Below are 25,021 nucleotides of genomic sequence, written 5' to 3'. Positions count from 1 at the left end.
TACTCATTCATTCATTTATTTATTTATTTACTTTTTTTTTTTTGGGGGGGGGGGGGGGACGTAAAGTAGACAAAAAGTTCGAATGCAGAAGGAGAGAGTCATGCGAGCCCACGATGTCCTAATAGCGTACAACCGAACAAAGCGTGCGCACAAAAGACAAAAACACAACATGGCGGATCAAGAAGAACTTTTTAGTGAATATGTCTCTCTATTTTCCATGTGTTAGCTACGCAAGCCAAGAACAAAATGAAGTATAGCCTTTTAAACAGTACATTATTTTATAAATGATCAAATCATTCAACTGTTTCTTGTTATTTCAGGCTGAATATCGACGGTCTTCTAGTATACTTTCCGTACGACTACATTTATCCCGAGCAGTATTCGTACATGACGGAGTTGAAAAGAACTCTTGATGCTAAGGTAGGAAACTGTAGACAATGCCCCTAAAATATTACATGCTGCGCTACTGTTAAGCTTAAATGGAGGTTGCCAAAGTTCTTTGCAGGGCGACTTTCAGTGAGACATTTTCTTCGTACCTACGCATTCGTTATGCTGGTCTTTTTTAAATATTTCTCCCATTTTTCTTCTTAGGGTCATTGTCTTTTGGAAATGCCTTCTGGAACCGGCAAAACTATTTCCTTGCTGTCCTTGATCGTAGCCTATATTATGGTAACATTGTGGAAACATATTTATGATATACCTGAACATTGTATATCTACAGTGCAGCTCAGATATATCCAAACCAAAATATATGCGCAATTCGCATCAGCCCAATACACGCATACGTGTACGTATATATGCACATACGCATATGCATATACGCACATCCGCATATACAGTATATACACATATGCCTGATTAGTATGTATGAGCTAACCTATTGTTTTTTCTTTTCTTAACAGGTCATTGTGGTTTTCAATGGCTTGACAGCTTGCCACAGAGCGAGAAAGAGTTTTCTCTATTTTGAATACGCGTATGCCTTCAAACTAGAGTTATTGGCAAAATGTTGGCTGAAACTAACATTTTGCAATTGGGCACTTGACAGAAAATTAACTGACTGAATATAATTAAAAGAGAGAGTATTTTGCCGTTAAATCAAAAATTTACTGGTTTTTTTTTTGTCAAATAGAACCTACACGCTTCAACAATCCCATCTTCATGGAGCAAACACAACTGAATGATAACTTTTTTTCGACACAAAGTAAACAAGGTCCAAGCAAGCTCGCGACTTGGAAACGTATGCCGAAACACAGAACTTTTCCTTGAAGAAAAAACTCTGATAAACAATTATTTGGCTAGAGAAAGAGCATTTTACCGTTTGAATGAACGATTTGTGTCAAATAAAACCGGAGATATCATTTTTTCGACGAGGATCTTCAGAACGCTTAATTCAGACAAACATTTCACAAACAACTTGCGGACACTTGCTGAAACACAGATCTTTACTTGTAAAAACATTAAGTTCACATGTTAAAATAGGAAGTTCAAGTGACTGTTTCAATTTTCTTCCCATTTTTGGTTTAAGATCAAGCAAGTGTTAATAAACGGTAGTTTGTTGGCGAATTTGCGAAGTGATCAAAAACTTGAAATATGATAGCTTTCATTGATCGGCAGAACGTTTTAACAACATGCAAATTTTGTTTTGAAGCCCTTTTCATTCCCAGAAATGTAATGTCCTTTGTTTGACAAACACTGCTTCACATAAAGAAACTTGTGGGAATGCATAACAAAGAGACATATACACACATATACATGCGCGTATATACACGTATATGTGCGCATATTAATATACGCGTATACGTAAAATACACTCGTATAATACGCGTATGCGTAGTTCGCATATATCTGAGCTGCACTGTATGCAGGCTGTGGAGTAAGAATGATGGTTTGCTAGATTTGCAGTGGACCAGGTGACAATTTGCAGGGAGGAAAATCTTACGGAGGCTCCAAAGATGCCAGGATGCTTTGCATCAAATACAAATTGTGCAAGATTTCCTCAGTTTATCCTGCATGCTACAAGCTGCAGCTAGAATTCACTTTGTGTGACAATCACGTGGAAAATTTTTGTGAAAATTATATTTGTCCCTGCAACAAAATTTCTTTCCTTGCAACAAGTTATATAAATTCAAACTGGTTTAAATTTGTACAACTTATTGCAGGGACAAAGATTTTCTCAAAAACTCCTCATGTCACACAAAACGAATTGTCATTGCAACTTGCTGCTGTTTTGTGCCACAGCCACTATTAGTGTCCCCATTTAGTGGTTATTTACTGCTATTTTAGTTTGACACTTAAATAAAGGTATTCATTCATTCATTCATTGACTTGTTTTGGAAGCAACACACATGGAACAGTTTGTCACAGAAACATGTCACAGCGACTTGCTGCATAGTGTGTCTAGACCATAGAGCTTCACTATTATATCATTCATTGTATACCAACCAACTTCTCATGCCTGGCTTGCAAATTATTATTCTCTGCATTATTCCTTGCCATTAGGCCAAGCCTCTTGAGCTGTCTAAACTCATCTACTGCTCCCGTACTGTTCCAGAATTAGAGAAGGTAAAACTATATGTAACTGTTACAATAATTACAGTGTTGTGGCTCAGATTTCATTTTCTACCTATTGAGTAATATTTTTGTGGTATCAATAATTTATTGCAGGTTCTTGAAGAACTTAAGGTTCTTTTAGAATATTATGAGAAGGAAACTGGACAGAAACCCAAACTTTTGGGCTTAGGACTGAGCTCCAGAAAGAATCTCTGTATTCATCCTGAGGCAAGTATACTTGAAAATTGTTTATATGTTTATTCCATGGTAGTAAAATTGAATCCATTAATGCGACACAATGTTCTGACCTCCTCGATAGTATGTTTTTTTGTGTATGCCTCATTTTCACTGTCCAAACTTATGTGAGAGAAAAATTTTCCCATGCCAAATTTATATTAGAGGACGATTTATCCATCTCAGGATAAATTGTCTACAATAGGTGTTATGCATATTAAGCTATAATAATATTATATATACTCAATTTTCACAGGTGAGTGCAGAAAGAGAAGGAAAGAAAGTAGATGGGAAGTGTCTGAGTTTGACTGCATCTTATGTACGTTTGAAACATAAGGAAGACAATACAGTCCCTGTCTGCACACTTTATGAGGTACTGATCAATTAATTTTGTTGGTCAAATGATAGTAGCAGTGGCAGATCCAGACCTTGAGCTAAAGGGAGGAGGGTAGTTGGGGGGGGGGGGGGGGGTTGCTTGCCCTGCCAGCTTTTTTTCCTTCTACGATTTTTTTTTTACCCAAAATGAGGGGGGACCAGGCCCCCAGGGCCCCTCTCCTAAGTCTGCCACTGATTATTGGCTCTGAGGCAACAAATTATAAAAATAAATCACATACAAATGTACATGTATTAAAATTGGCTTATTGAGCTCTGTAATTCTGTAAATTTTACAAATAAAAATATGGTAAATTATCTAGTAGATGATTATAATCATGACAACACGATCAGTTAATTTATCAGTGGTTGTTCTGTTTGTGCCGCAGGCTTTTGATGCTCATGGTAAGGAGGAGAAGCTTGCTCCTGGAGTGTATAATCTAGTGAGGGATTTTTACACATTGATGATAATTTACTGTCTTTTTTATACTACGATCATAGAAATGATTTGGGAAAATGTTTATTATTCAGGTGGAACACAAGAATTCTCAGTAAGTGGCTTCTGTCACTGGGAAAGTTTTGGAGGCTGACTCACACAAAAACAAAACAGGAATAAGGAATATGTTTAGGAAGTGAACAGAAATTATGCATCATAATAACAAAAGCTCACAAACATTTCAAAGCAGTTGGAAGAAGCCTGTGGCTGGTTTTCCATGAAGACGCTATGTTTTGTTCCATGTGTTGAAAAGTCAGATTCAACTTTTTGAGTTCTTTCCCTTTAGTTAAAGCCTTTTCAAAAGCTGTGAGATGTACCTAGACCTACAAAAAATCCAGATCTACTTTATTTGGGCCTGGGTGACTAAGAAATCAAGTATGCTGGTCTGGCTGGCCAGCAGGCACTGACGTTAAGTTTTATCCCTGAAGATAGCCATGCAAGGTAATAATCAAACAGGTTCAATTATGTAATAATTATTATTGACAGATGTACTGGCATGCATGCTAAAGTGTATGTTTTTTAAGGGTGATCTAAAAGAAGTTGGCAAGAACAAGGGGTGGTGTCCATATTATTTGGCAAGATACACAGTAAGTACTATCTTAAAGATGAAAAATTGTCCAAACAAATGTTGGTATCTCATTTTTTGTACATTGTACATTTTTGCAAAAAATAAGTTCTTCTGTCAGTAACCTTAAGTACCCTAGCTCAGAAAAGCCATACAGAAAAGAGGGGTTAGGGACACGGGAGTGATGGTTCAGTAAGAACACAACCCAAGTAGGACTCAAACTTGGATCTGTTAGAAGAGATGGGTAGGGTGTAGGGGGTAGGGCGGTGGGGGAGAATTTTCTCAATTTTGGCTCCTGTTGAAAGCAGGATCAAGCTAAATTCAGAATTAGCATCAAATTTCAATTCAGTTTAATTTATTAATGAAATAATAAGTTCTCCATCAGTAATTAATTACTTTCAGTGTTTTTGTCCAACATCTTGATTTTTGGACAATTATATCGAATTGTGACATACATGTACATGATGATAATTTATTAAAAGTAGACAGTTAAAAGCTCTCTCTCATTCTGACTTACTAATACAAGATCTTCTGCCTCTGCTTTTAGATTTATCACGCCAACATAGTCGTGTACAGTTATCATTACCTCTTGGATCCTAAAATCGCTGACCTTGTGTCCAAAGAACTGGAGAAGACTTCAGTTGTTGTCTTTGATGAAGCACACAACATTGGTAGGGAATGTCACTTTTAAAGAGCAATCAACATTTTATAACTTAAATTGTTTCAGACCAGTCATCCTACAAGTGCACAAGTATGCATAATCCATATATTGACTATTAACAGATAACATCATTCATTACATTATTCTTACTGTTAACTCATGACTGCTAACAAATAATTTGACGCAAAAAAGATCCACTTGAGGTGTGCAGATTTTATACTGTATCTAGTATGTTTGTTAGCCTCTCAACAGAGAATTTAGATGGTTTTCAAAAATTTACAGCTAGATAGAATGATTCTAATTTAAAGGATTAAGTTATTTAGGTTTAACATTATAAAGGGCCAGTACAAGTTAGATTTACAGTATCAGCCCTTGAGCCATGAACACTTGACATTTTCTTGAACATTTTTTGGTGACTATAGACTGAAGGCACTTCATACATGTGTTATGTACTAGAAGAGAATTTTTAGTGTAAAAATGCCAATACTTTTGTTTAGAACACAAAGAGCCCTCAGTCTATAGTCTACCAAAAAGTGTACAAAAAAATGTCAAGTGTTCATGGTTTGAGTTTCGTTACTGTAATAATTATTGTTTCTAGTGCATTGCATCCATGGCTATACACTTTATGTACTTAGAGAGTGTATTTGCCGCTGCTCTTGTGTGGATGTTGACAAAACATTAAATGATATTCACTGAACATGCATGACAATAAATTACAGTTATGTACAAACTGAGACATGAACAAGACATGTTTCAGGTCATTCCCCAGTATTGCATTGCGCATCCCTACTGCGCATAATTTCATGCATGATTAGCACACGCTCATTAAAAAATGGCGGCTTTTTCTTAACAGCTGGACCTTGCCATTGAGGTAAATCATCATTTTCTTGCAAACGAGTATGGTGACCTATCATTTTTTCCTGTTGTTTTGAATTGAGTAATAAATTTCTTTGTGTAAAATAAATATGGACCAATTCTCAGTGTAGAACAAGAAGCAATTGTCGGAAATGTGAATTTAGCAAGCAATCATGACTGCAATCATGGTGCTATTATAAGGATTTATATGGGTATAAACAAGATGCTTTTGCTCCTAAACGAACATGGGGACCCCTCATTTTTATTTCAAAATTTAAGTTCCTATAATATAAACAATTGATAGGCAAAGTTTCACAAGAATCTCATCGCAGGTTCTATTTCAGTGGAATGACCTTAAGAGGTCATTGTGACTAACCATTTTTTAAAAGCTAGGCAAGTCAAGAATATAATAATTGAAGGGGTGAGTGCAAAACCATGCTAAGTGACGATTTGGGTGAAAAAAAAAATTTTCGCGAAAGGGCTTGAATTTTTGCATGCGGTCTTCAATGTAATAGAAAAACGTGGTCCTGTATTTTTGTCGCTGGTTTTTGCTTCGTTTATAAAGACGCCGCTAGGAAAACCGAGTGGTTTTTCTGCATACGCAATATCTCGAAAACGAAGCGAAGCTTAGCGGAAAAACTACGGGACATTGTTAAACATACCTAAACAAAACTGTATGGGAAATTTGGAGCGTTTTCGACAAAGTTCACTTTTAATTAAAATACCTAGCGCCCTTTTCCCGCCGAGGTCTTCAAATAAACGAAGCCGGGCCTTTGTTATGATAAACAGAGCCGACCCTTTGTTATAATAGCCAAGCCAAGCCTTTGTTATAAGTCGAAGTCTCGCCTCGGTTTATTATAACAAAGGATCGGCCCGCCGCGACCGCAAGGACTTTGATTTTACTTAGAAACCAGCAAAATGTCAATTTCACGCAACTTATATAAGCTCAAATTTATTGATTTCAGGTCAAAAGTGGTTAAAACGTTGACTCATGTTAACGCGCGACGGCAAGGATGTTGATTTCTCTTAGAGAGCAGCAAAATGTCAATTTCACGCAACGTAAAAGCTCAAAAATGTTGATTTCAGGTCTAAATAGGTCAAAATGCTGATTTCACGTTAGCGCTTGACGGCAAGGATGTTGATTTCGCTTAGAAAACAGCAAAATGTTGATTTAACGCAGCGTATAAGCTCAAAAATGTTGATTTCAGGTCTAAATAGGTCAAAATGCTGATTTCACGTTAACGCGTGACGGCAAGGATGTTGATTTCACTTAGAAAACAGCAAAATGTTGATTTCACGCAGCGTACAAGCTCAAAAATGTTGATTTCAGGTCTAAATAGGTCAAAATGCTGATTTCACGTTAGCGCTTGACGGCAAGGATGTTGATTTCGCTTAGAAAACAGCAAAATGTTGATTTCACGCAGCGTATAAGCTCAAAAATGTTGATTTCAGGTCTAAATAGGTCAAAATGCTGATTTCACGTTAGCGCTTGACGGCAAGGATGTTGATTTCGCTTAGAAAACAGCAAAATGTTGATTTCACGCAGCGTATAAGCTCAAAAATGTTGATTTCAGGTCTAAATAGGTCAAAATGCTGATTTCACGTTAACGCGTGACGGCAAGGATGTTGATTTCACTTAGAAAACAGCAAAATGTTGATTTCACGCAGCGTATAAGCTCAAAAATGTTGATTTCAGGTCTAAATAGGTCAAAATGCTGATTTCACGTTAGCGCTTGACGGCAAGGATGTTGATTTCGCTTAGAAAACAGAAAAATGTTGATTTAACGCAGCGTATAAGCCCAAAAATGTCGATTTCAGGTCTAAATAGGTAAAAATGTTGATTTCACGTAACGCGTGACGGCAAGGATGTTGATTTCACTTAGAAAACAGCAAAATGTTAATTTCACGCAACGTATAAGCTCAAAAATGTTGATTTCAGGTTTAAATAGGTAAAATATGGCGGCCGGAAAATAGTGTTAACATCTGGAACTTACTTTGGTTATCTGGGACAATGACTATCTGCACTGAACAAATAAACATCAAATAAGCACTTTTCCAAATACAGCAACGTCTTAAATGGCTAAAAATCACGAGATAAATACATATTTTTCGACAAACGCGATCGTAGCTTTATGTCACGCACCGCCTAACAGTTTAACAAATTAACCCTTCTGCGCAACGTACGGGTCTCCATACATCTGCATGTCCGCTGATCCCAGAAGTTCAAAACACTACAAATCATGCAGATATGAAATAAAATCAAAGCAACCTGGATCACAGATCTATGTTACAATCGATCGCTACTTGTTGGCCATTATTATCTTTAAATGAAAAAAGCCGAAACAATCTAGTTACCAGTTCGAGAAACGCGAGCAGAACGTGATCGCAATGCATGCCGGGAAGGCTCTTTACACCTCGTGCGCGGGAAAACATGGCGGTCGATACAAGACAAATTTTATCACTCTAAAACCAGTTCTCGCTTTCCAAACTTTGACACTAGCAACGCTTGGCAAATGGGCCACAACTCACGAGAGGGTATTTTTCTTGGGCAAGAACTGCTCTTGGACTTTGCTGCCTGGCTCGATCTGACTTCGAACGCCGATAACACGATTACGGTATATCAGCTACCTTCGAAGTTTCAGAACACATTTTGATTCTTTAAAACGTGCTGATGACTTACGGGTTTATCGAGGCTTTATGATGCCTCTCAACCACCAGGCAGGCACACAAGGTACTTTAACACAATGCTTAAGATATTAGTTGACAGAGCTCTAATGCGGCACATCTCTTTTTAGTTCGATGGTATTTCGTTTGCCGCTCGATCGATTCACGTGTTGTGCTCACGTCACAATAGCCGATGTAAACAATCTGTTCCCAGATTTCCGCTCTATATATGCTGCGAGATTTGATTTTGACTTCATACACTATAAACAGTCTGCCTGTTTGCTGTTCAACAAATAAACTCCTAAAGACATGGCTAGGAAAAGCCAAGTATTTTTGCATACGTTATAACTCGAAAACGAAGCAAAAACCAGCGACAAAAATACAGGGCCGCGTTTTTCTATTACATTGAAGACCACATGCAAAAATTCAAGCCCTTTCGCGAAAATTTTTTTTTTCACCCAAATCGTCACTTAGCATGGTTTTGCACTCACCCCTTCAATTATGAACTACTTATACTAAATTATATCCTTTTTTTATTGGTACCTTATTTTGTAGATAATGTGTGTATTGAATCTCTGAGTGTGAAAATATCAAGACGAACTTTAGACAGAAGTCATACCAATGTTGAGTCATTGGCTAGAACTGTGAAGAAGTGAGTTGAACAGTTTGTTGCCTGTATAACAAATTGTTTGTGTTAGGTTGAATTTCAAGACTATAATGATCAATATTAGAATCTTAGAGATACAGTACCATTTGTTTGATGAATTAGCCCCATTGTTTTCTCTCATCAACCAATATACAATATATCTCGACATCATTTAGTAAATTACTTAGTTTTTTTTAACTATTTTTTTATTCTATTGTTTCAAGTCTCAAACTTAGAGATGCTGATAAACTAAGGCAGGAATACAACAGATTAGTTCAAGGTATGATTATGTCCTTTTTGATTATATTTATCTCTGATGTTAGCTGTCCGTCTAAATTTCTGCCTTCCCTAAATTCATAATTTGATGTTTCGCTGCTGTGAAATTGATTTTAGGTTTACGAGATGCAAGTGTTGCAAGAGAAACTGACGTGGTATTAGCTAATCCAGGTACAACAAAATTTAGCATTTTGACGTTTATTTAGCTTTTCTGAATGCTTTGAAATTTCAGGATAACTTTTGTCAATCAATAATATAATGAAAAATATCTTAAAACTTGCTGTGTGCTCTTCAAAAATGCCTTCATCTTTTGACAGATTAGTTTGAGTCAGTAAGTAAAGACATATCAATTGGCAGACATGTCAGTATCACTTTTGTGGATCTACGCAGAACAGATCCATAAAAATAAATATAGGTCTAGACAGAATGTATCTTTGTTTAGGATCTGATGCTCACATTGACATATCCCTTTGTGAATTATTTGTATGGTACAGTAACTATAATTTAATTACAAAAGCTAAGCTTTAATTGATCATGTATAAAATGTATCCAAAACAAATTATGGTTAATTTTCATAACACAACTCCACATTTGTTTTGTTAAATCTTCTTCTTATCACTGAATGGTAATGGTTTTTGTTAAAGCCCATAACTTGCAGCCAACTTGATTGAGGTATTAATATTTTATTTTGTTTTGTAGTATTACCCGATGAAATCTTGGAAGGTATCTGTGGCCCTTGATTATTTAACTTTGAGTCAATCTAATTTGTATGTCAGTCATTTTTCACTGTGTCTTTTATTCAAGAAAATTGTTGATTTTAATCATTAATAATAATTATTGTTCTTATTGTCTTTAGTGGTTAGTATTAATCGTTTTCTTAAGTTAATATTGAATGTAATGTTAAAATAAAAATTATACTACAATATTTTTCTTTTCAGAGGCAGTGCCTGGAAATATTAGACAAGCTGAACATTTTGTGAATTTCATGAGACGATTCATTGAGTACTTAAAGGTTGTATCTACATGATGTTTCACTTTTTACTAAATATTGTAAGTCTATTAAATAATAATGATGTTTACTAACCAAAAGTCAAGCTCCAACTCACTTTAATAAATGGTACCGTCATGTACATGACTGCACTAAACACAGAGATATCATTCCCTTTAATTTTCATTGTAGCTAGCATAGGTTTGTCTTGTTGTGGAAACTAAGTTAGATTTTAGAAACAAGAAATCAAAATAATTTATATGAAAAAGTACAGGTTAAAAGATTTTTATTTAACATTTGTACATATTTTCAACTTTTTTTACTCACACTAAGTGAGTGAGTTTGACCCTCTCTCCTCCACAGAAGTTTGAAACATTTGTTGTAAAATTTGCTGTGGGAGGTGAGCGCAGGCACAAAGTTGAATGGATCAATCGCCTTCTCCTTTCACCCTTCATGTAACCCTCTGCCTGCACTCATATCGTACAGCAGATTCTCCCCACCTGAAAAAAAAACCTTTGAGCTTCTGCAGAGGAGAGAGAGATTGACCTACATACATTTTCTCTGCAGACCAGGCTGAGAGTACAGCATGTGGTACAGGAAAGCCCTCCATCTTTTCTACAGCATGTTTATCAACAAGTCTGTATTGAAAGGAAACCTCTTAGGTATGTTACAATTTTTAATCGCTAGACCAGGGGCTTTTTTGGTTTTGTCACTGCTTCTCTCTTGATCTCTCTGTAACTCCAAGAGTAATTAACTAAAGGTTACAATAAAATAATCTGTGAAACTTTAAAGAGTAATCAAAAGTAAAACAAATAAAGTGAGAAAGATATTTAAACATTACTGAAAGTAAAACAGAAAAGTGTACATGTTGGAGGGAAATCATTTCTGTCAAAATATGGTTGTTTTGGCATCATCAAGTTCCAAATACAGTGAAATTTCATACTAAGTCATACCCAGATAAATATTGCACCCAGCAACAATGCATGGTTTTAATTATTAGCTAGTTTTACTCTTTCCTTCTTAAGTTAATAGTTCTCCTCATTTCCTTTTGGTTTATCCTTTTTGTAGTAAGGCAGTTGCATAAATCCATATATTTACTAGGAGTGAACACCAGTGAACAAAGTTTAAAAGGATACTTTATAACTGAAATCAATATTTCAAAAAACCATAGCTTTTAACCCAAATAAGAGGTATTGAACACATACAAGTGGTCAATCTTTGTAACTCTACACACACTTATAATATATGCCTTTATCTTTGATTTTAAAGATTCTGTGCTGAGAGGCTGAGTTCTTTGCTGTACACTTTGGAACTTCCTGATGTTCAAGACTATGGCCCCCTGACATTGATTGCCAATTTTGCAACTCTTGTGAGCACCTACAGCAAAGGTACAATGCACATTTTGCATTTTACTGGTTGAATTTTCATTTCATGTTCTAAAACTCCAATAGACCTTTCCATAAAAATACCTTAATATTTTTAAAACTGCAGTTTAAGTCTCTTATTTAGGATGCAAGCATTTACCACATCCTTTGTTCTAAGTACAAGCTGCACATGCCATGCAACAAATTTCAAAGCTAAAATGTGTCTAATTAGACAAATATAGGAAAAAGTGCCAATATACATTGGTTTTTCCTTTAATTGTAATCTGTAACATAGTTTCCATTTGCCTCAGAAGTAAGATTGCTAGGTTTCTTTAGTTCTAGAAAATTGCATCATTCAAGCTGAGGTTGGCTTCATGTACTCTCAATTGCATTGTGCCACTAGAATAATATTAAGACTGAATAATTTCTTTATCCATGTGAGACTAAGCCTGCACATGAATGATATTTTTAGAAAAGGCCCATGTAAGCTTCCTTTAGTTTGGTAATCATTTTTATCTTCCTACAGGTTTCACCCTTATTATTGAGCCATTTGATGATAGAACACCAACCATACCAAATCCCATCCTTTACTTCAGGTAAGGTTTTATGCCAATGCTTAGATTTACCAAATAAATGCCATTTGATTTTCTTGTCACCACCAATACATGTATGTAGAATAAGCAACTTTTTGGTTTGCCTTGGGCTAAAGGTGCACAGCCTTCTGCATGTGTTGCAGCTTCTGCATGCATTGCATGCCTACAATGCTGTGTGATAATTGTTACAAAGTAACTGTCAAAGAAGTAAATGTGTTAATGTTATGTTATGCATACAGTTTGATTTATTGTGCTGTGATGTTGTGTAAGATGCTACATTGTGTTTTCTTTCTTTCAATCTCAGTTGTATGGATGCTTCCATCGCTATAAAACCTGTTTTTGATAGATTCCAGTCAGTTGTCATCACATCAGGGGTATGTCATTAAGTGACAGTAAATACTTAAATCACTTCGAATTTGAACCACAATGTGTCTATACTACTTTTTTAGGGATCAACATGTTATAATCCTTTTTCACATTTGAATACTGAGTCAGAATATCCAAATCTTTTGCCTGATTTGCATTTGGTCTTTTATGTCCCCAGACATTGTCGCCAATAGACATGTATCCTAAGATTCTTGATTTTAGACCAGTTACTATGGCAACATTCACAATGACGCTCGCCAGAATTTGCTTGTGTCCTATGGTAAGTGAATCAAAGATTAACAAAATAATAAGTAATGGTAATTATAGTACCGCCAATTCTTACATGATGACAAATAGGCATGTAGAGAAGCATTCACAATCTACAATCATGGACAAAAGTCTTGGGACAAATTTGCACTTTTTGCGCTTTTGCATACACGCCAGGCGCGAATACAACTTCACCTGCCTAACCTCGGCCCCCACCCCCATACAATGTTGAAACTAGTACATGCAATTTCAACTGATTTTCAACATTGTGTTGGGTGGGGAGGGGGGACAGCAACCCATTTATTAAGGATATAGCATCGTTTTCTTCAAACTTCAGTTCTAAAACACAGATAATCCGTTATGTTACATAAGTGTCCCAAGGACTTTTGTCCACGGTTGTAGATTGTTGTTATGGGTGTAATAAAGGTTGATTTCCTTTCTTATACCTGTACTGTGAGTAGCTGATCTACATAATTTGTACATGTAATTATTTTGCAGATTGTTGGCAGAGGAAATGATCAAGTGGCCATTACAACAAAGTTTGAAACTAGAGATGATACTTGTAGGTTGTTCAAATGTTCTCTTTTTTAAGTTGCTGGGGTCGACTAAGAGATCAGATTGCAGGATTTGTCTTGAAGTTAGCAGGTTGGGAGATGATGCAGGCTATTTCAAGAGGGTAAAACCTCTATGTTGATACAGGATTTGTGGACTTAAAAAGTATCAAATGCTTGTGTACATGTCTAGTGTGGTGTCCTCTTGTAAAACACCAAGCGCAAGAATATTTAGTGAACAAAAAGCCGATGTCATTATTGATTTTCTCCTTCGCTGCACTAATTTGAAGGTCATGTTAATTTGAATGTCATTCATAGCTGTCATGCGTAACTACGGTAACCTATTGGTGGAAATGTCAGCAGTGGTGCCTGATGGGATAGTTTGTTTCTTTGTCAGTTATCAGTACATGGTAAGTTGATTTGCCATTAAAAACTCATCGTCACTGGTTTTTACTGCTTGAATGGGTCATTTGCAAAGGACCAGTTAAACAAACTGAAAAGAGGGGGGAAGAGTAGAGGTGGGGGAGGATGCACCCTCCCCCTTCTCTTGTTCTTTAGCCTTGCCCTCTGTCAAACATGCTACAAATAACTCATTGGGTGATTTCCATTAGACCAAAAGTTTGGAACTTTGGAAATGGAGGCGAATGCAAACTTTTCAACTCAAAATTGCTGAAATTACAGGAACAAAGTCAAATGGGACAGAAAATCCCAGTATGAGATTTATAATGAAAATCTGGATGTACCTCAAAAGGTTGTCCTCTTTATAGAAATTCCAGAAAATGCTGTCATTTAAACAATTGGAAATACCCTGGGATTCAAAGCAGAATTTTTGGTCAAATGGAAAGCACTATCCCATAGTCCTCGGTTTTCAGGTGAAATGGTGTCCCTCACAATTAACCAGTATTTATATTTTCTTTTTTTTTTCTTTTTTCAGGAGGCAGTTGTGTCCATCTGGCATGACCAGGTAAACCTGCTCTTTGTTTTCAAGAACGTTATAATAAACTCAACATTTAGTGTTAAGACCCTAAAATTTTAACATCTTCCCTTTGATTTTTCAGGGCATTATCAGCAACATTCAGAGAAATAAACTGCTCTTCATTGAAACACAAGATGCAGCAGAAACCAGTTTAGCTCTTCATAATTACCAAAGGGTAAGTTTCAAAGTGTTTATCATGTGTTTTCTTCGGTTAGTTGACTGTAGCCAGTGTAGGTCTCCAATACAAAAACAGGAAAGTTGAAAAAAGCCTATCAACAGGAATATTTTCTTTTTTGTTACAGGCCTGTGAAAATGGGAGAGGAGCCATATTGCTCTCAGTAGCCAGAGGAAAAGTTTCAGAGGGAATCGACTTTGGTAATAGCATTGTTAATTAATTAGCATATTTATTTTTGCGTCAGTATGATCGTCTGTCCGTCTGTCCATCTATCTGTCAGTCAGTCCCTCAGTCCATCCACCTATCTGCAGGGGCATAGCCAGGGGGGTCCTGGGGTGCCCGTGATCCCCCTTTTGTAAGCCTTTTTTAAGCGAACAACCTACAACAGGTGCCGAAAACGACATGACAATCCGGTGAGTACCCTAACTTTGACACAGTGTGACCCCCACCCCTCTTGAAAAATCCTGGCTACGCCCCTGATCTGTCTGTCTGTCTGTCTGTCTGTCTGTCTGTCTGTCTGTCTGATCTTCTGTCCACTAGGCTTCCATTTAATCTAAGAAATAGTTTGATTTAATTTGTTTTTTAACTATGATGATAAGATGTGCCTAATCACGGTTTTGTTTTCTCCACAGATCATCATTACGGCAGAGCAGTTATTATGTTTGGTATTCCTTATGTTTATACACAAAGTAGGATTTTAAAGGTGAATATAAATAATTTTTAACTTGCCACATTTTCATTTTTTCTTTTCTCCGTCGGTTTGTGAAAAGTTTGGTTATTACTTTTTTCCCTTAAAGAGATCGATATCTTGACACAATATTTAGTTCACCCATAAAAGATTACTCTGAGATAATCTTTGTTACTTTAACTCATTTGATGCTCTTTGCTTATTGAATAATTGGCCTGTTGTCATGATTTCTAGGCCAGGCTTGAGTATCTCAGAGATCAGTTTAACATCAGAGAAAATGATTTCCTTACCTTTGACGCCATGAGGCACGCTGCTCAGGTGAAAATGTGAAAAGAATTATTTGTACTACCATTGAAAGTAGTTACATTGTTTGTAATTATTGTTTAATTATTAGAACGACCAATTGTGTAATCTCTCCTTACATTTAGAGTGGTTTTCAATCAAGTGTCGCAGACTATACCGTGAAGGAAAAAACAGTACATCAACACACACATGCAAACTAGTTTACTTCATATTAAGGCAAAACTACTGGATTCTGAATCGTCGGGAGTGGATTTTTGCAGTCGAGGGCAAAATGCTCTGAAATTTAGATCTCACTGGCGGCAGAATTTTTACATCGATTTTAATGTTTATTTTAATAAACGGTTCTATCTATTTTAACCTCGATTATTTTTTCAGTGTGTTGGTCGAGCCATCAGAGGAAAAACTGATTATGGAATCATGGTGTTTGCTGACAAGGTACTTACACTGACTGTGATAGTGAATCAGGTTATTAACTCTTGCATGATGAGCCTTTGAAATAAAACGGATGTGAGTGACATGATGATTACTCCATATATATAATTTTTTTTTTGCAGAGGTTTTTCAAAGTAGACAAGAGAGGTAAACTGCCAAAATGGATCCAGGTAAGCCAGGAGAAAAACATTCAGCTGTAGCAATCATTTTTGTGTCGATTTACGTACTAGTTCAGCTTTCAAATTTTCCGGACTATCACTGGTTTGCATAAATTTTGATTTTCCCGAGGAGAGATTGATCAGATCATTCTATATAAACAAATTATCATAAATGTTCAAAGCTTGGTTAATTAAGACATTATTTTGTGGCTTGCCTTTTCAGGAGTACCTGAAAGAAGGAGTATGCAACCTTTCCATCGACGAGGCAGTGCAGGTTAGATTCTAATTTCAGTCGGGATTAAAGGAAGGTTGGGTTTTTCAAAAGTGCTTGTTTCAACTTGGTTGGGGCAACCTGATCAGGGGGGTAGGTTAACAAAGTCAGGGAATTCAGAGATGAGGGCCTGGTTAACTTACCATGCAGGCAACGTAGTCAGAGGGGGTAGGGCAACCTGATAAGGGGAGGGGGGGGGGTAAGTTAACAAAGTCAGGGGATTCAGAGGTGAAGGCTTAGTTAACTTACCATGCAGGCAACTTAGTCAGAGGGGGTAGGGCAACCTGATCAGGGGGGGTAGGTTAACAAAGTCAGGGGATTCAGAGATGAAGGCTTGGTTAACTTACCCTGCAGGCAACTTAGTCAGAGAGGGGTTGGGCGACCTGATCAGGGGTAGGAAAGTTAGGTCAGGCTGTGAGGCAGCCTGGTTGGGGCGTTGACCGACCTTGTAACGGGTCATTTAGGAGAAACGCCAATCTGGGTACTAAGAATTTGTTTGCGGCCTGCTTGACTGTCATGTGAAACTGTGTGTGAATCTTGTCTCATTTACATACGAAAAGTGTGCAAAACTCCGCAGTTACCAGGTCACCCTAACATCATCTGTCACGGAGTGAAAGCTATAGAAAATAGCGTTATTATTCAGTGTGACTTTGACTGCACAACTGGCGAAAGTTTATACCCGCTTGTGAGCACTAAGCTAAAGGCGAATATTTCATTTGTGCTTGTTTTCCTTAGATCAGCAAGAGATTCCTTAGACAGATGGCTCAACCGTTTGACAAGGTAACTTCACTCTCTGCCAAACCCAAATCAACACTCGTTTGATACATTTCATTGCTGAGCATTCGGTGGCATCCCGATTTGTTGAGCCTATCAATAACTAAACCCAAAAGTCGTTGTTATCCCCTATAACTCCCTATTTCTCGTACCAATTTTCGTTTCTCTTGGAGGTTCGAGAACTTGGCGTTTCCTGTATTTCATGTTTCTCCCTCTTTTGTCTCATAAACCGTGAGAAGTTTTCAATTTTTCTCGCAATTACAATTTGCAAATCTTAATTCCACCACAGTCCGATTTGTTTGGATCACTTTGTGGATGTCTTTAACTTAGTCAACGTTCGTCGACTGTTGTTTTAGAGTAGAGCCACTGAGGTTTCAAGCTTTGTGTCAGTTTATGCCTGATAAAAAGAGGAGACCGAATGTTTAATAAATGCCATTACCTGCAAGACAGTTTTACTGTTAGTGATCTTTCCAGTTGAACGTTTGAGTTTCTCCCTTGTAGGAGGATCAGCTTGGCTTATCACTTCTAACTGTTGAACAAGTGGAGTCTGAAGAGTTTCAGAAACGAATTCTACAGTCAGCTGTTGCCTAATTCTGTAAGAGAGGATACTTACCTTCAACTTGAGGAAACTTCCGTTACAAGCGACCTTCATTTCTGACGTTGATGGACCTCAAAACGCACACTGTATCTTCACGAATACAATGATATATAGCAAATGCAATAGAAGAAGCGTAAATGGTTCAAAGCAGAGAAGCCTTCATGTACTACACTGGGCTAGGACTTGATTATAGTGAGGATGAAGGCCAGCTAACAACACGCTCCTATCCCTTTCTGCAATACGAAATGATGACTGCAAAAAAATAAAAGTATAATGGACGAAAAGCAACAGCCAAAATAGTCAAGGCAGAGTGAAATTTGTAGTTCGTCCCTGAGGGACATGTAAAATGCTTCCATGTTACCGTGAATGAAGCTTAAAAGTTCTGACCGTTTTCTGTGTTGCTAAATCGCGCAGACAACCTATCAAATATAGGCCTGTCCTAAGTTGGAAAAAAACATCCGACTTATAGATCAAGAATAACTTTGTTAAAATTTACATTGTCACACGTATGTTTGTTATGGTTATTTACTTAGCCTTGTGTTAAAAAAATTGGTACCCAAGCAGTATTGACAATTTAAGAAAAGTTCCCTGAAGGAGACATGTGTCAGTTATTGTGCGGTTTGCACGCCGAACGTTTTACATGTGTACCGTACAAGCTTACCTTGACTAACCCGTTGCATTTATTCAGTTTTGTAGCCTATCATGATATAAATAAAGTTGTTTGTTCTTTCTTTCAGTAAACTGGCGAAAGTCAATTAAAGAACTAAGATTTGCTGGTGTAATATATTTCCTCGACTACCTGTTCCTTTTTTTTCATCGTCTCGAAAACGCCTCCTTCATGCATTTCACTCTTTCATTTATTCCTGGGAGCTCACAAGTCAGCACCAGAGGAATGGTCTTGCCTTTTGTACGCTAGGATTTGCGAACTGCTCAAACCAGAATTCCGTTATCTTGGGTTTGCTTTCCGATAACCTTGGCATCACCTTCATTGCTATCTCTTGATTTCAGGAAAGATAAAACAGGTTGAGTTGTTCAATAGCTTCTGGGCCTGCGAGCAGAGCAAAAATGCAAACGGCGAAGCGCTCTTCACCAGACTCCTCTCCTCTTGCGGACGCTCTCGCGTGTGACTCAAAGGTTAGCCTAACCGCCGGCTAAATAGGTTCTTACAACGCTGCTGTCTCTGCCTTCTGTGAAAAAAACCATTATCAGAACCATTATTTGGACCTTCTGTATCTTTTTTTTGCGAATGTGTTCTTCCCGTACGCATTTCGCAATTACAAGAGTCCATGGTACTTTGTACTAGTTCCAGCGACCAAGTTATGTTAAAATAATCTTCCTTTTTTTGTACGCCCCGGTTTATTATTCAAAGAACTACGGAAATACATCACTTATCTCGGTGAGATAAAAAAGTTCATCGCAGAATGCTATGTTTGTGTTCTCAGTGTAACTAGACTTTGTGGTAAATTATAGGGAAATAGTAATCAATCCGAAAGAACTGTCCGCGCACGAAGAGAGCTTGAGGGAACGCGCGAAAGAAAAAAAAATACGGTTCTTTTTGCGCGTTCAACGACGTGAGAAAAATTGCCGGACTCTACTGCCTCACATTCTCCGTCACGCAGCCCGGCCCGTCACGCGTGAATCTCCCAAGAGCGTGGCGTGTTCGTGGCGTGTGGAAAAGATGTAAGAATATGATTGGCCACTGGTGGTCAAGAGCGTCCGACCTTTGAGGTTGGCAAAACGACCGCGTCCGTCAACTTGCAAGAAGTCATCATTCGAATTTATTAATACAGTTGAATCAGAATGTCTGACAAAGGCGACAATCAAGCGGTACTATCTGAAATAACGGTAAGAGTTATTGCTTCAGGAAAACAAGAAAAGCTTTTCCAGTCTTACTTTGCTTTATAAATAAGATAATTCGATCATCGTCAGCTTGGAACTGTTTACATGTTTGGAAGGACTTCGCTCTTCGAGCTCAGGTTTGGTGCGTAATCGAGTTCATTTTGTTCCATGACTTTGATATCAACTGCTTTGTTGTTATTTTATTAGGAGAAAGCAGTTAAAAGACGTGGACGCGGAAAGAAAAGAACGCCAACGAAAGTTATCAGAAAGGTAAAAAGGCATAAGCTTGCATTTGAACTTGTTTACAACAATGGCTGCGACCAGGTCGCGGTAAAAAGCCTGGACCTGGACGCGCTTCAAACTTTCGCGGTTCCTTGACTCGGTTTTTTTTTTCATACAAAGTAGTTTTCAAAGCTGTTCTTCAAATGAACGACAGATAAACTGATCCTAGACACAGCAGTGGAAGAAAACCTGCGGAAAAATTTCCTTGGCGAACGCTTCACTTGTTTTTAAAATGGCGCGCACATTGTTTTTCTTCTCGCCTAATAAATCTTTGCTCAGCGAACATCCTCTTACCGCTGTCAGTGTTCTTATCAAGCAAGGAAGCGTTTGTTTTTGTGTGCGTTGCTGTATGGCTAGCGAATAAACCATTTGTAAAAAATAGTTAATATATTGGGCATCCTCCCTTCTTTCTCCCAACCTGTCGACATTTGCATCTGTGTAAATATAGAAAGAAATTATAGCAAAAAATAAATTGAAAACACTTTGCAGGGCTGCCAAAGTTGTCTCAGTTATTTGGGAGCTTACATTATCACAATTCTATTGTTATCCAACTTACAGTTTCATAGAGTACAAATACAGTGGAACACATTTTTAAAATAACAGAGTTTTAAAAATCTAGTTTTGCAAACTAGCTGAAATTGATTTGTATTTTCATGCATCCTATGGGCGTGCCAAAAATGCTGCAAGATGTTTTAAAAAAGATATACAGTGATAAACGTCTGTTGAAATTTTCGGGGCTAGGTGGGAGAGAGGGTTAACTTGTTGACTTACGGCACAGTTCTTCTCGAGTTCAGTTTAGTAGCACCCCCAGGGACTGAACCAAAGGAGAATGAAAGAGCCCAGAACTCAAACTTGTAGCCTTTATCTATAATGGTCTAAAACTCTTGAATGCTCTTATACTGACTTAAGCATCTCTTGGCAAGTGATGCTCTATCTAATCAAATGTGAAGCTGCACAAAATTCATGGGAGTTTCTGTTTGCACGTTGAGTGATTTTTCACAGTTCACTGTACTTTCGTCCTCCATTTCCTAAACTTGAATGATAGTCGATAAAAGGACTGTCATTCTCATTGAGCCTGCATAACTTTATAGTTTGTACAAGTATAGTTTACGTTTTTTTCTCTATCTCTCCTCGAGTCTAAAAAGCGAAAACAGAATGGGACAATAGAAGATTTGTTGGTAAGTTTGATTTTCTTCTATCAGTTGATTTTTTTCAGCATAATTTTTTTTACCAGTTATTTAGAGAAACCAAACTGAGTTATCATGCAAAATGGTTAAATTTACCTCTTACCCTCAGCTCCCCCTTCCCTTGCCCAGGCCAACAAGAAGAAAGTAGGTCTGCAATGTGTACATATAGGATGATATTGTTGCATAATTCAGAATAGATTTTTAACATATTACTGTAAACTGTAAAGAAGTGATTAAGTCATATGACTAGTAGTAATCACAAAGAAAGTCACGGGCCTATAATTTTTTACAAAATTGACCATTATAATATTGGCTGTTATATCAACTTCAATCAAATTAGTCAGCTCAACATATTTTTTCTTATGCTTTACTTACTACAGTTTGTTGTGCAGAATGTGAGAGGTTTTTAATAGTATAGCTACAATTTGGTTCAACCTTGCAGAAATTAGAAGACAATTAAAAAATTCTAAATTACTTGGAACCAGTTCAGGGTCTCCCTGTTGCATGTGGGGGATCATTCCAGAGATCAAGGAACGACTTCACTGTTATATAATGAAATTTAGGTATTCTTAAGCCTTAAGGTGAGCCTAGTTGCTTGCAGACTAATTTTAGGTTTTCAGATCAATCATTTAGGGCAGTACAATTCTTGTCTCTCCTAACAAATATCAACAAAAACATTTAGTAAAACAGTCATACGCCACAAAATGTTTTGGCTTTGACTAAAAATAACAGAGGCAAATCCTTCACTATAAACCCATCTCTTGTGTTAAACCTGTAAATGTGGTTTTGTATCTGATTGTGGCTGACTATTTGCTGAGCATTTGGAGGCTGCAATTGAGAATGAAATATCAACATGCAAACAAACCCTGAAGTATCTGTTGAGCAGCTAAACAACTACAAGGTCTTAGTCTGTTGTCTCTCAATCTCTCAGCTTGATGTAAATACCTGTTTTTTAAGCTCCTATAATGTTGTACATTACTTAATTTAAATCATGGAACACCTGGAAACTAGCAAACAGCTAAGTGTGTACTTGTCCACATTAAATAAAGTATGTCTATGTCTATGTCTTAGGAATGCAACTTAGCTGGAGTAGGAACATCCAGGAGCAGCAGTCACAATTAAAATTGGCCAATTTTCTCTTGAAAAAGAAGAGGCTGAGGCTTTTAATAACAGTGGGAGCCAGTCCCCTCTCTAAATTATGTGCCATGACACCTAAGAAAATGATTACATTGTACCTTGTTACTGTCAACAGGCAAGTGGTGAACCCCCTGTTCCTCCACAAGGAGTGCTTCATCCTACACACTCGCTGCCACAGCCTCCATGTACAGTGCCTCAACCACTACAAACAGTGCCACAGCCTTCACATGTAGTGCCACAGCCTCTGCATGCAGTACAGCTGCTTCCAAATATGATGACTCAGACTCCACGTACTGTACCACCAACAGTTCCTCACCCTCCACATTCAATACCTCAGCCTGCACATACAGTACCTCACCCTCCACATACATTTCCTCAGCCAGCACATGCAGTACCTCAGCCTACACAAACAGCACCTTCCCTTTCACATCATGGTTCTATTGAGGGTTCTTCACATCCATCAAGTGTCCAATTCGCAGTGCCTCCCAATTTCTTTCCTTCACCAATGTTAAACAGCACACTGCAAACTCCTCTGCAGCGTGGTGTTCAGCCTTCTTTGACAGCCTCCCAGTCTTCCACCATGAGCTTACTTAGTGCTCTTCAAGATGACAAACTGGGACTGATACTACCCATGTTAGTGAGGATGGAGCACAAGATTGATCAGCTTATGGCAATGATGGGATCTAAATCAAATACTGGAATGACTGGGCTCGAAATTGGAAACCAATCAAATGCCACAACAGCAGGAAGCCAGTCTAATGCCACAACAGTGAGATGCCAATCAGCTGCCACAACAGTTGGAAACCAGTCAAATGCAACAGCAATGGGAAACCAGTCATATTCCACGGCGGCAGCCAATCACATCCATCAGAATGCTGACATTATAGGAAACCAGTTAAATTCCTCTACGAGGGGAACCCAGAGAAATGCAACCATGAATAACCAGACAAACACAAATGTTGTAAGCACTAATCAGTCAAACGTTACCTCAACAGCAACCCCGTCAAATAACAACGCGCTTGGACCTCAGTCTAACACTGCGGCGATAGCAGTCCAGTCGAGTGCCTCAACGATGGAAAGCCAATCAAATACCAGCTCGAATGACACCACGTTGAAAAACCAGGGAGATGGAGACACCGCGATGGGAAGCCAACTTAAAGCCCTTACATCACTGTCATCATTTGTTCTCTCAAATTCACTCCCTGGAATGACGGCCAGTCAACGCATTCGGCTTGAAATGGCCAAGATAACTGAACAAACCTTGCCAGATGATCTAAACTTGCCAATATCGCGCGACGAACTCATTGCCTTGCAAGCCAAGTCCACTTCTACGATGAATTTTGCCGTGCGACTGTTGCGCGAATTGTTCACGCGAGAGGAGCTAATTGGAAGAAACATTTCTGGAGTCCGAGGTAAAGACAGAGTAGATCCTGCCAGGATTGCAATAATCAAAGAAATCGTGTTCAAGATTTATCGAACATCGCCATCAGACAAAGAACTGCTGTGGAGGTATTGCCACAAAGCGATGGATTCGTTTTTGCGTAAGATGCAACGCCCAATTGTGATTCAAGACCAGGAATCTACGTCGTGATTTCTTGCCTTTTTTCGGTGTACAAAATAATCAAAGGGAACCGAGCGTCAAAACAAATGGGTTTATAAGAGAGAAAAACACTAAAAGAGTGACGATAAAGTGATTATAAAAAGGAATACATCACTTGCAAAAATATTTCGAACGATTTTAATTTCGGACATAAAAAGTGTCCAAAAATAAAACCGTCCGAAATTTTTAAGCGTCCGAAATATTTTCAGTACAGTATAAAACTTTGAAGTACCTCCAACGCTCTTAGTTTCCTTTATGCCGGGATTTCTGCTCTAGTTGAGACACTGCTTGACATACGTAACGGGTTGGTAGAATTTGTGATATTTTCTCGTCGGTGTATTCGTAAAACTTGAGACTGCGGGAAAACTATCATTTTCACACCTAATGTTTCAGCCACTTTATAAGCTATGTTTCAGAAAAATGTCCGAAATTGTTGTCCGAAATTTGTACCAAATGAGATAAAAAGTGTCCGAAAATTAAACGGCCGAAATGTTTCGCAAGTAATGTAACAAGACTGGTTAAGATTAATTTAAAAGCAGATTTAGACGATTGCTAACGCCAACTTGACTGTGAAATTGTTTGGTCTACGTATTGGAAGATCTTTCTGTAATACCCTCTCTATAGCTCTTTTATTATAACCTGAAGTGTATAATTTGCTTCTGTTATAACTCGTTATATTTCCATTTACAGCGTGTAAAACAACATTTATGTTACTTTTGAGTTGATAAACACAGGTGTGGACATTTTTGTTCTTTAAGTTATTGTTGTTCTAAAATTACTGTTGTCAGTTGTTGTCATGAAAAAGGGAAACCATAGTTACGGTTTGGATGAAAAAAAAAAATCAAAATTTCAAGTGCGCGTTTCTTTGGGGTGATCTGGATCAGGATCAGTGATCCAAGATCACTCAGATCATAGTGCATCGAAGGAACCAGTAAATCCATTCTATTCAGATTCATCGGTTTCTCTGATGCACCATGATCCGAGTGATCTTGGATCACCGATCCTGATCCAGATCATACCAAATGAACGTACAGACCAGCAGATCTGCAACTCTTTGTCGTTACTAAAGGGAAGTTTGAGTGACTGTGTGTCTTGGAATATTTATGTGAACGTTGTATTTTGTTTTGTCAATTTAATAATGGAAAAAGCAGAG

General features: G+C 37.7%; 2 protein-coding genes across 4 annotated transcripts; both read left to right on the top strand.

Moving 5' to 3' along the window:
- Nucleotides 1-43: 43 nt before the first annotated feature.
- On the top strand, nucleotides 44-18,609 carry LOC110056331 (general transcription and DNA repair factor IIH helicase subunit XPD-like). Of its 3 annotated transcripts, XM_089291022.1 has the most exons (31): nucleotides 45-251; nucleotides 321-420; nucleotides 592-669; nucleotides 2,500-2,562; nucleotides 2,665-2,778; nucleotides 3,041-3,157; nucleotides 3,546-3,599; nucleotides 4,177-4,239; nucleotides 4,765-4,888; nucleotides 8,953-9,049; nucleotides 9,268-9,323; nucleotides 9,437-9,490; nucleotides 10,019-10,042; nucleotides 10,258-10,331; nucleotides 10,875-10,969; nucleotides 11,577-11,695; nucleotides 12,198-12,267; nucleotides 12,569-12,638; nucleotides 12,809-12,910; nucleotides 13,396-13,459; nucleotides 13,767-13,858; nucleotides 14,383-14,412; nucleotides 14,507-14,599; nucleotides 14,727-14,799; nucleotides 15,232-15,302; nucleotides 15,522-15,605; nucleotides 15,966-16,025; nucleotides 16,145-16,192; nucleotides 16,404-16,454; nucleotides 17,187-17,231; nucleotides 17,727-18,609. In XM_089291022.1, the coding sequence occupies exons 1-31, from the start codon at nucleotides 247-249 to the stop codon at nucleotides 17,814-17,816; spliced, it is 2,280 nt and encodes a 759-aa protein (XP_089147148.1). In that variant the 5' UTR covers nucleotides 45-246; the 3' UTR covers nucleotides 17,817-18,609. The 3 variants fall into 3 exon arrangements, with proteins under 3 accessions (XP_089147150.1, XP_089147148.1, XP_089147149.1); XM_089291024.1 differs by lacking the exon at nucleotides 15,522-15,605 and having other exon boundaries at nucleotides 44-251; XM_089291023.1 differs by lacking the exon at nucleotides 592-669.
- Nucleotides 18,610-18,696: 87 nt separating this feature from the next.
- On the top strand, nucleotides 18,697-24,952 carry LOC110056329 (uncharacterized). The gene is made up of 4 exons (XM_089291026.1): nucleotides 18,697-19,668; nucleotides 19,870-19,932; nucleotides 21,081-21,122; nucleotides 22,384-24,952. The coding sequence occupies exons 1-4, from the start codon at nucleotides 19,624-19,626 to the stop codon at nucleotides 23,857-23,859; spliced, it is 1,626 nt and encodes a 541-aa protein (XP_089147152.1). The 5' UTR covers nucleotides 18,697-19,623; the 3' UTR covers nucleotides 23,860-24,952.
- Nucleotides 24,953-25,021: the final 69 nt, after the last annotated feature.

Source organism: Orbicella faveolata, unplaced genomic scaffold, assembly GCF_042242905.1.
Source record: "Orbicella faveolata isolate gen_17 unplaced genomic scaffold, um_ofav_v1 contig_24, whole genome shotgun sequence".
NCBI classification, from domain to species: domain Eukaryota; kingdom Metazoa; phylum Cnidaria; class Anthozoa; order Scleractinia; family Merulinidae; genus Orbicella; species Orbicella faveolata.
The sequence above is the reverse complement of the archived record's forward strand: the minus strand, read 5'-3'. Positions and strand labels throughout refer to the sequence as shown.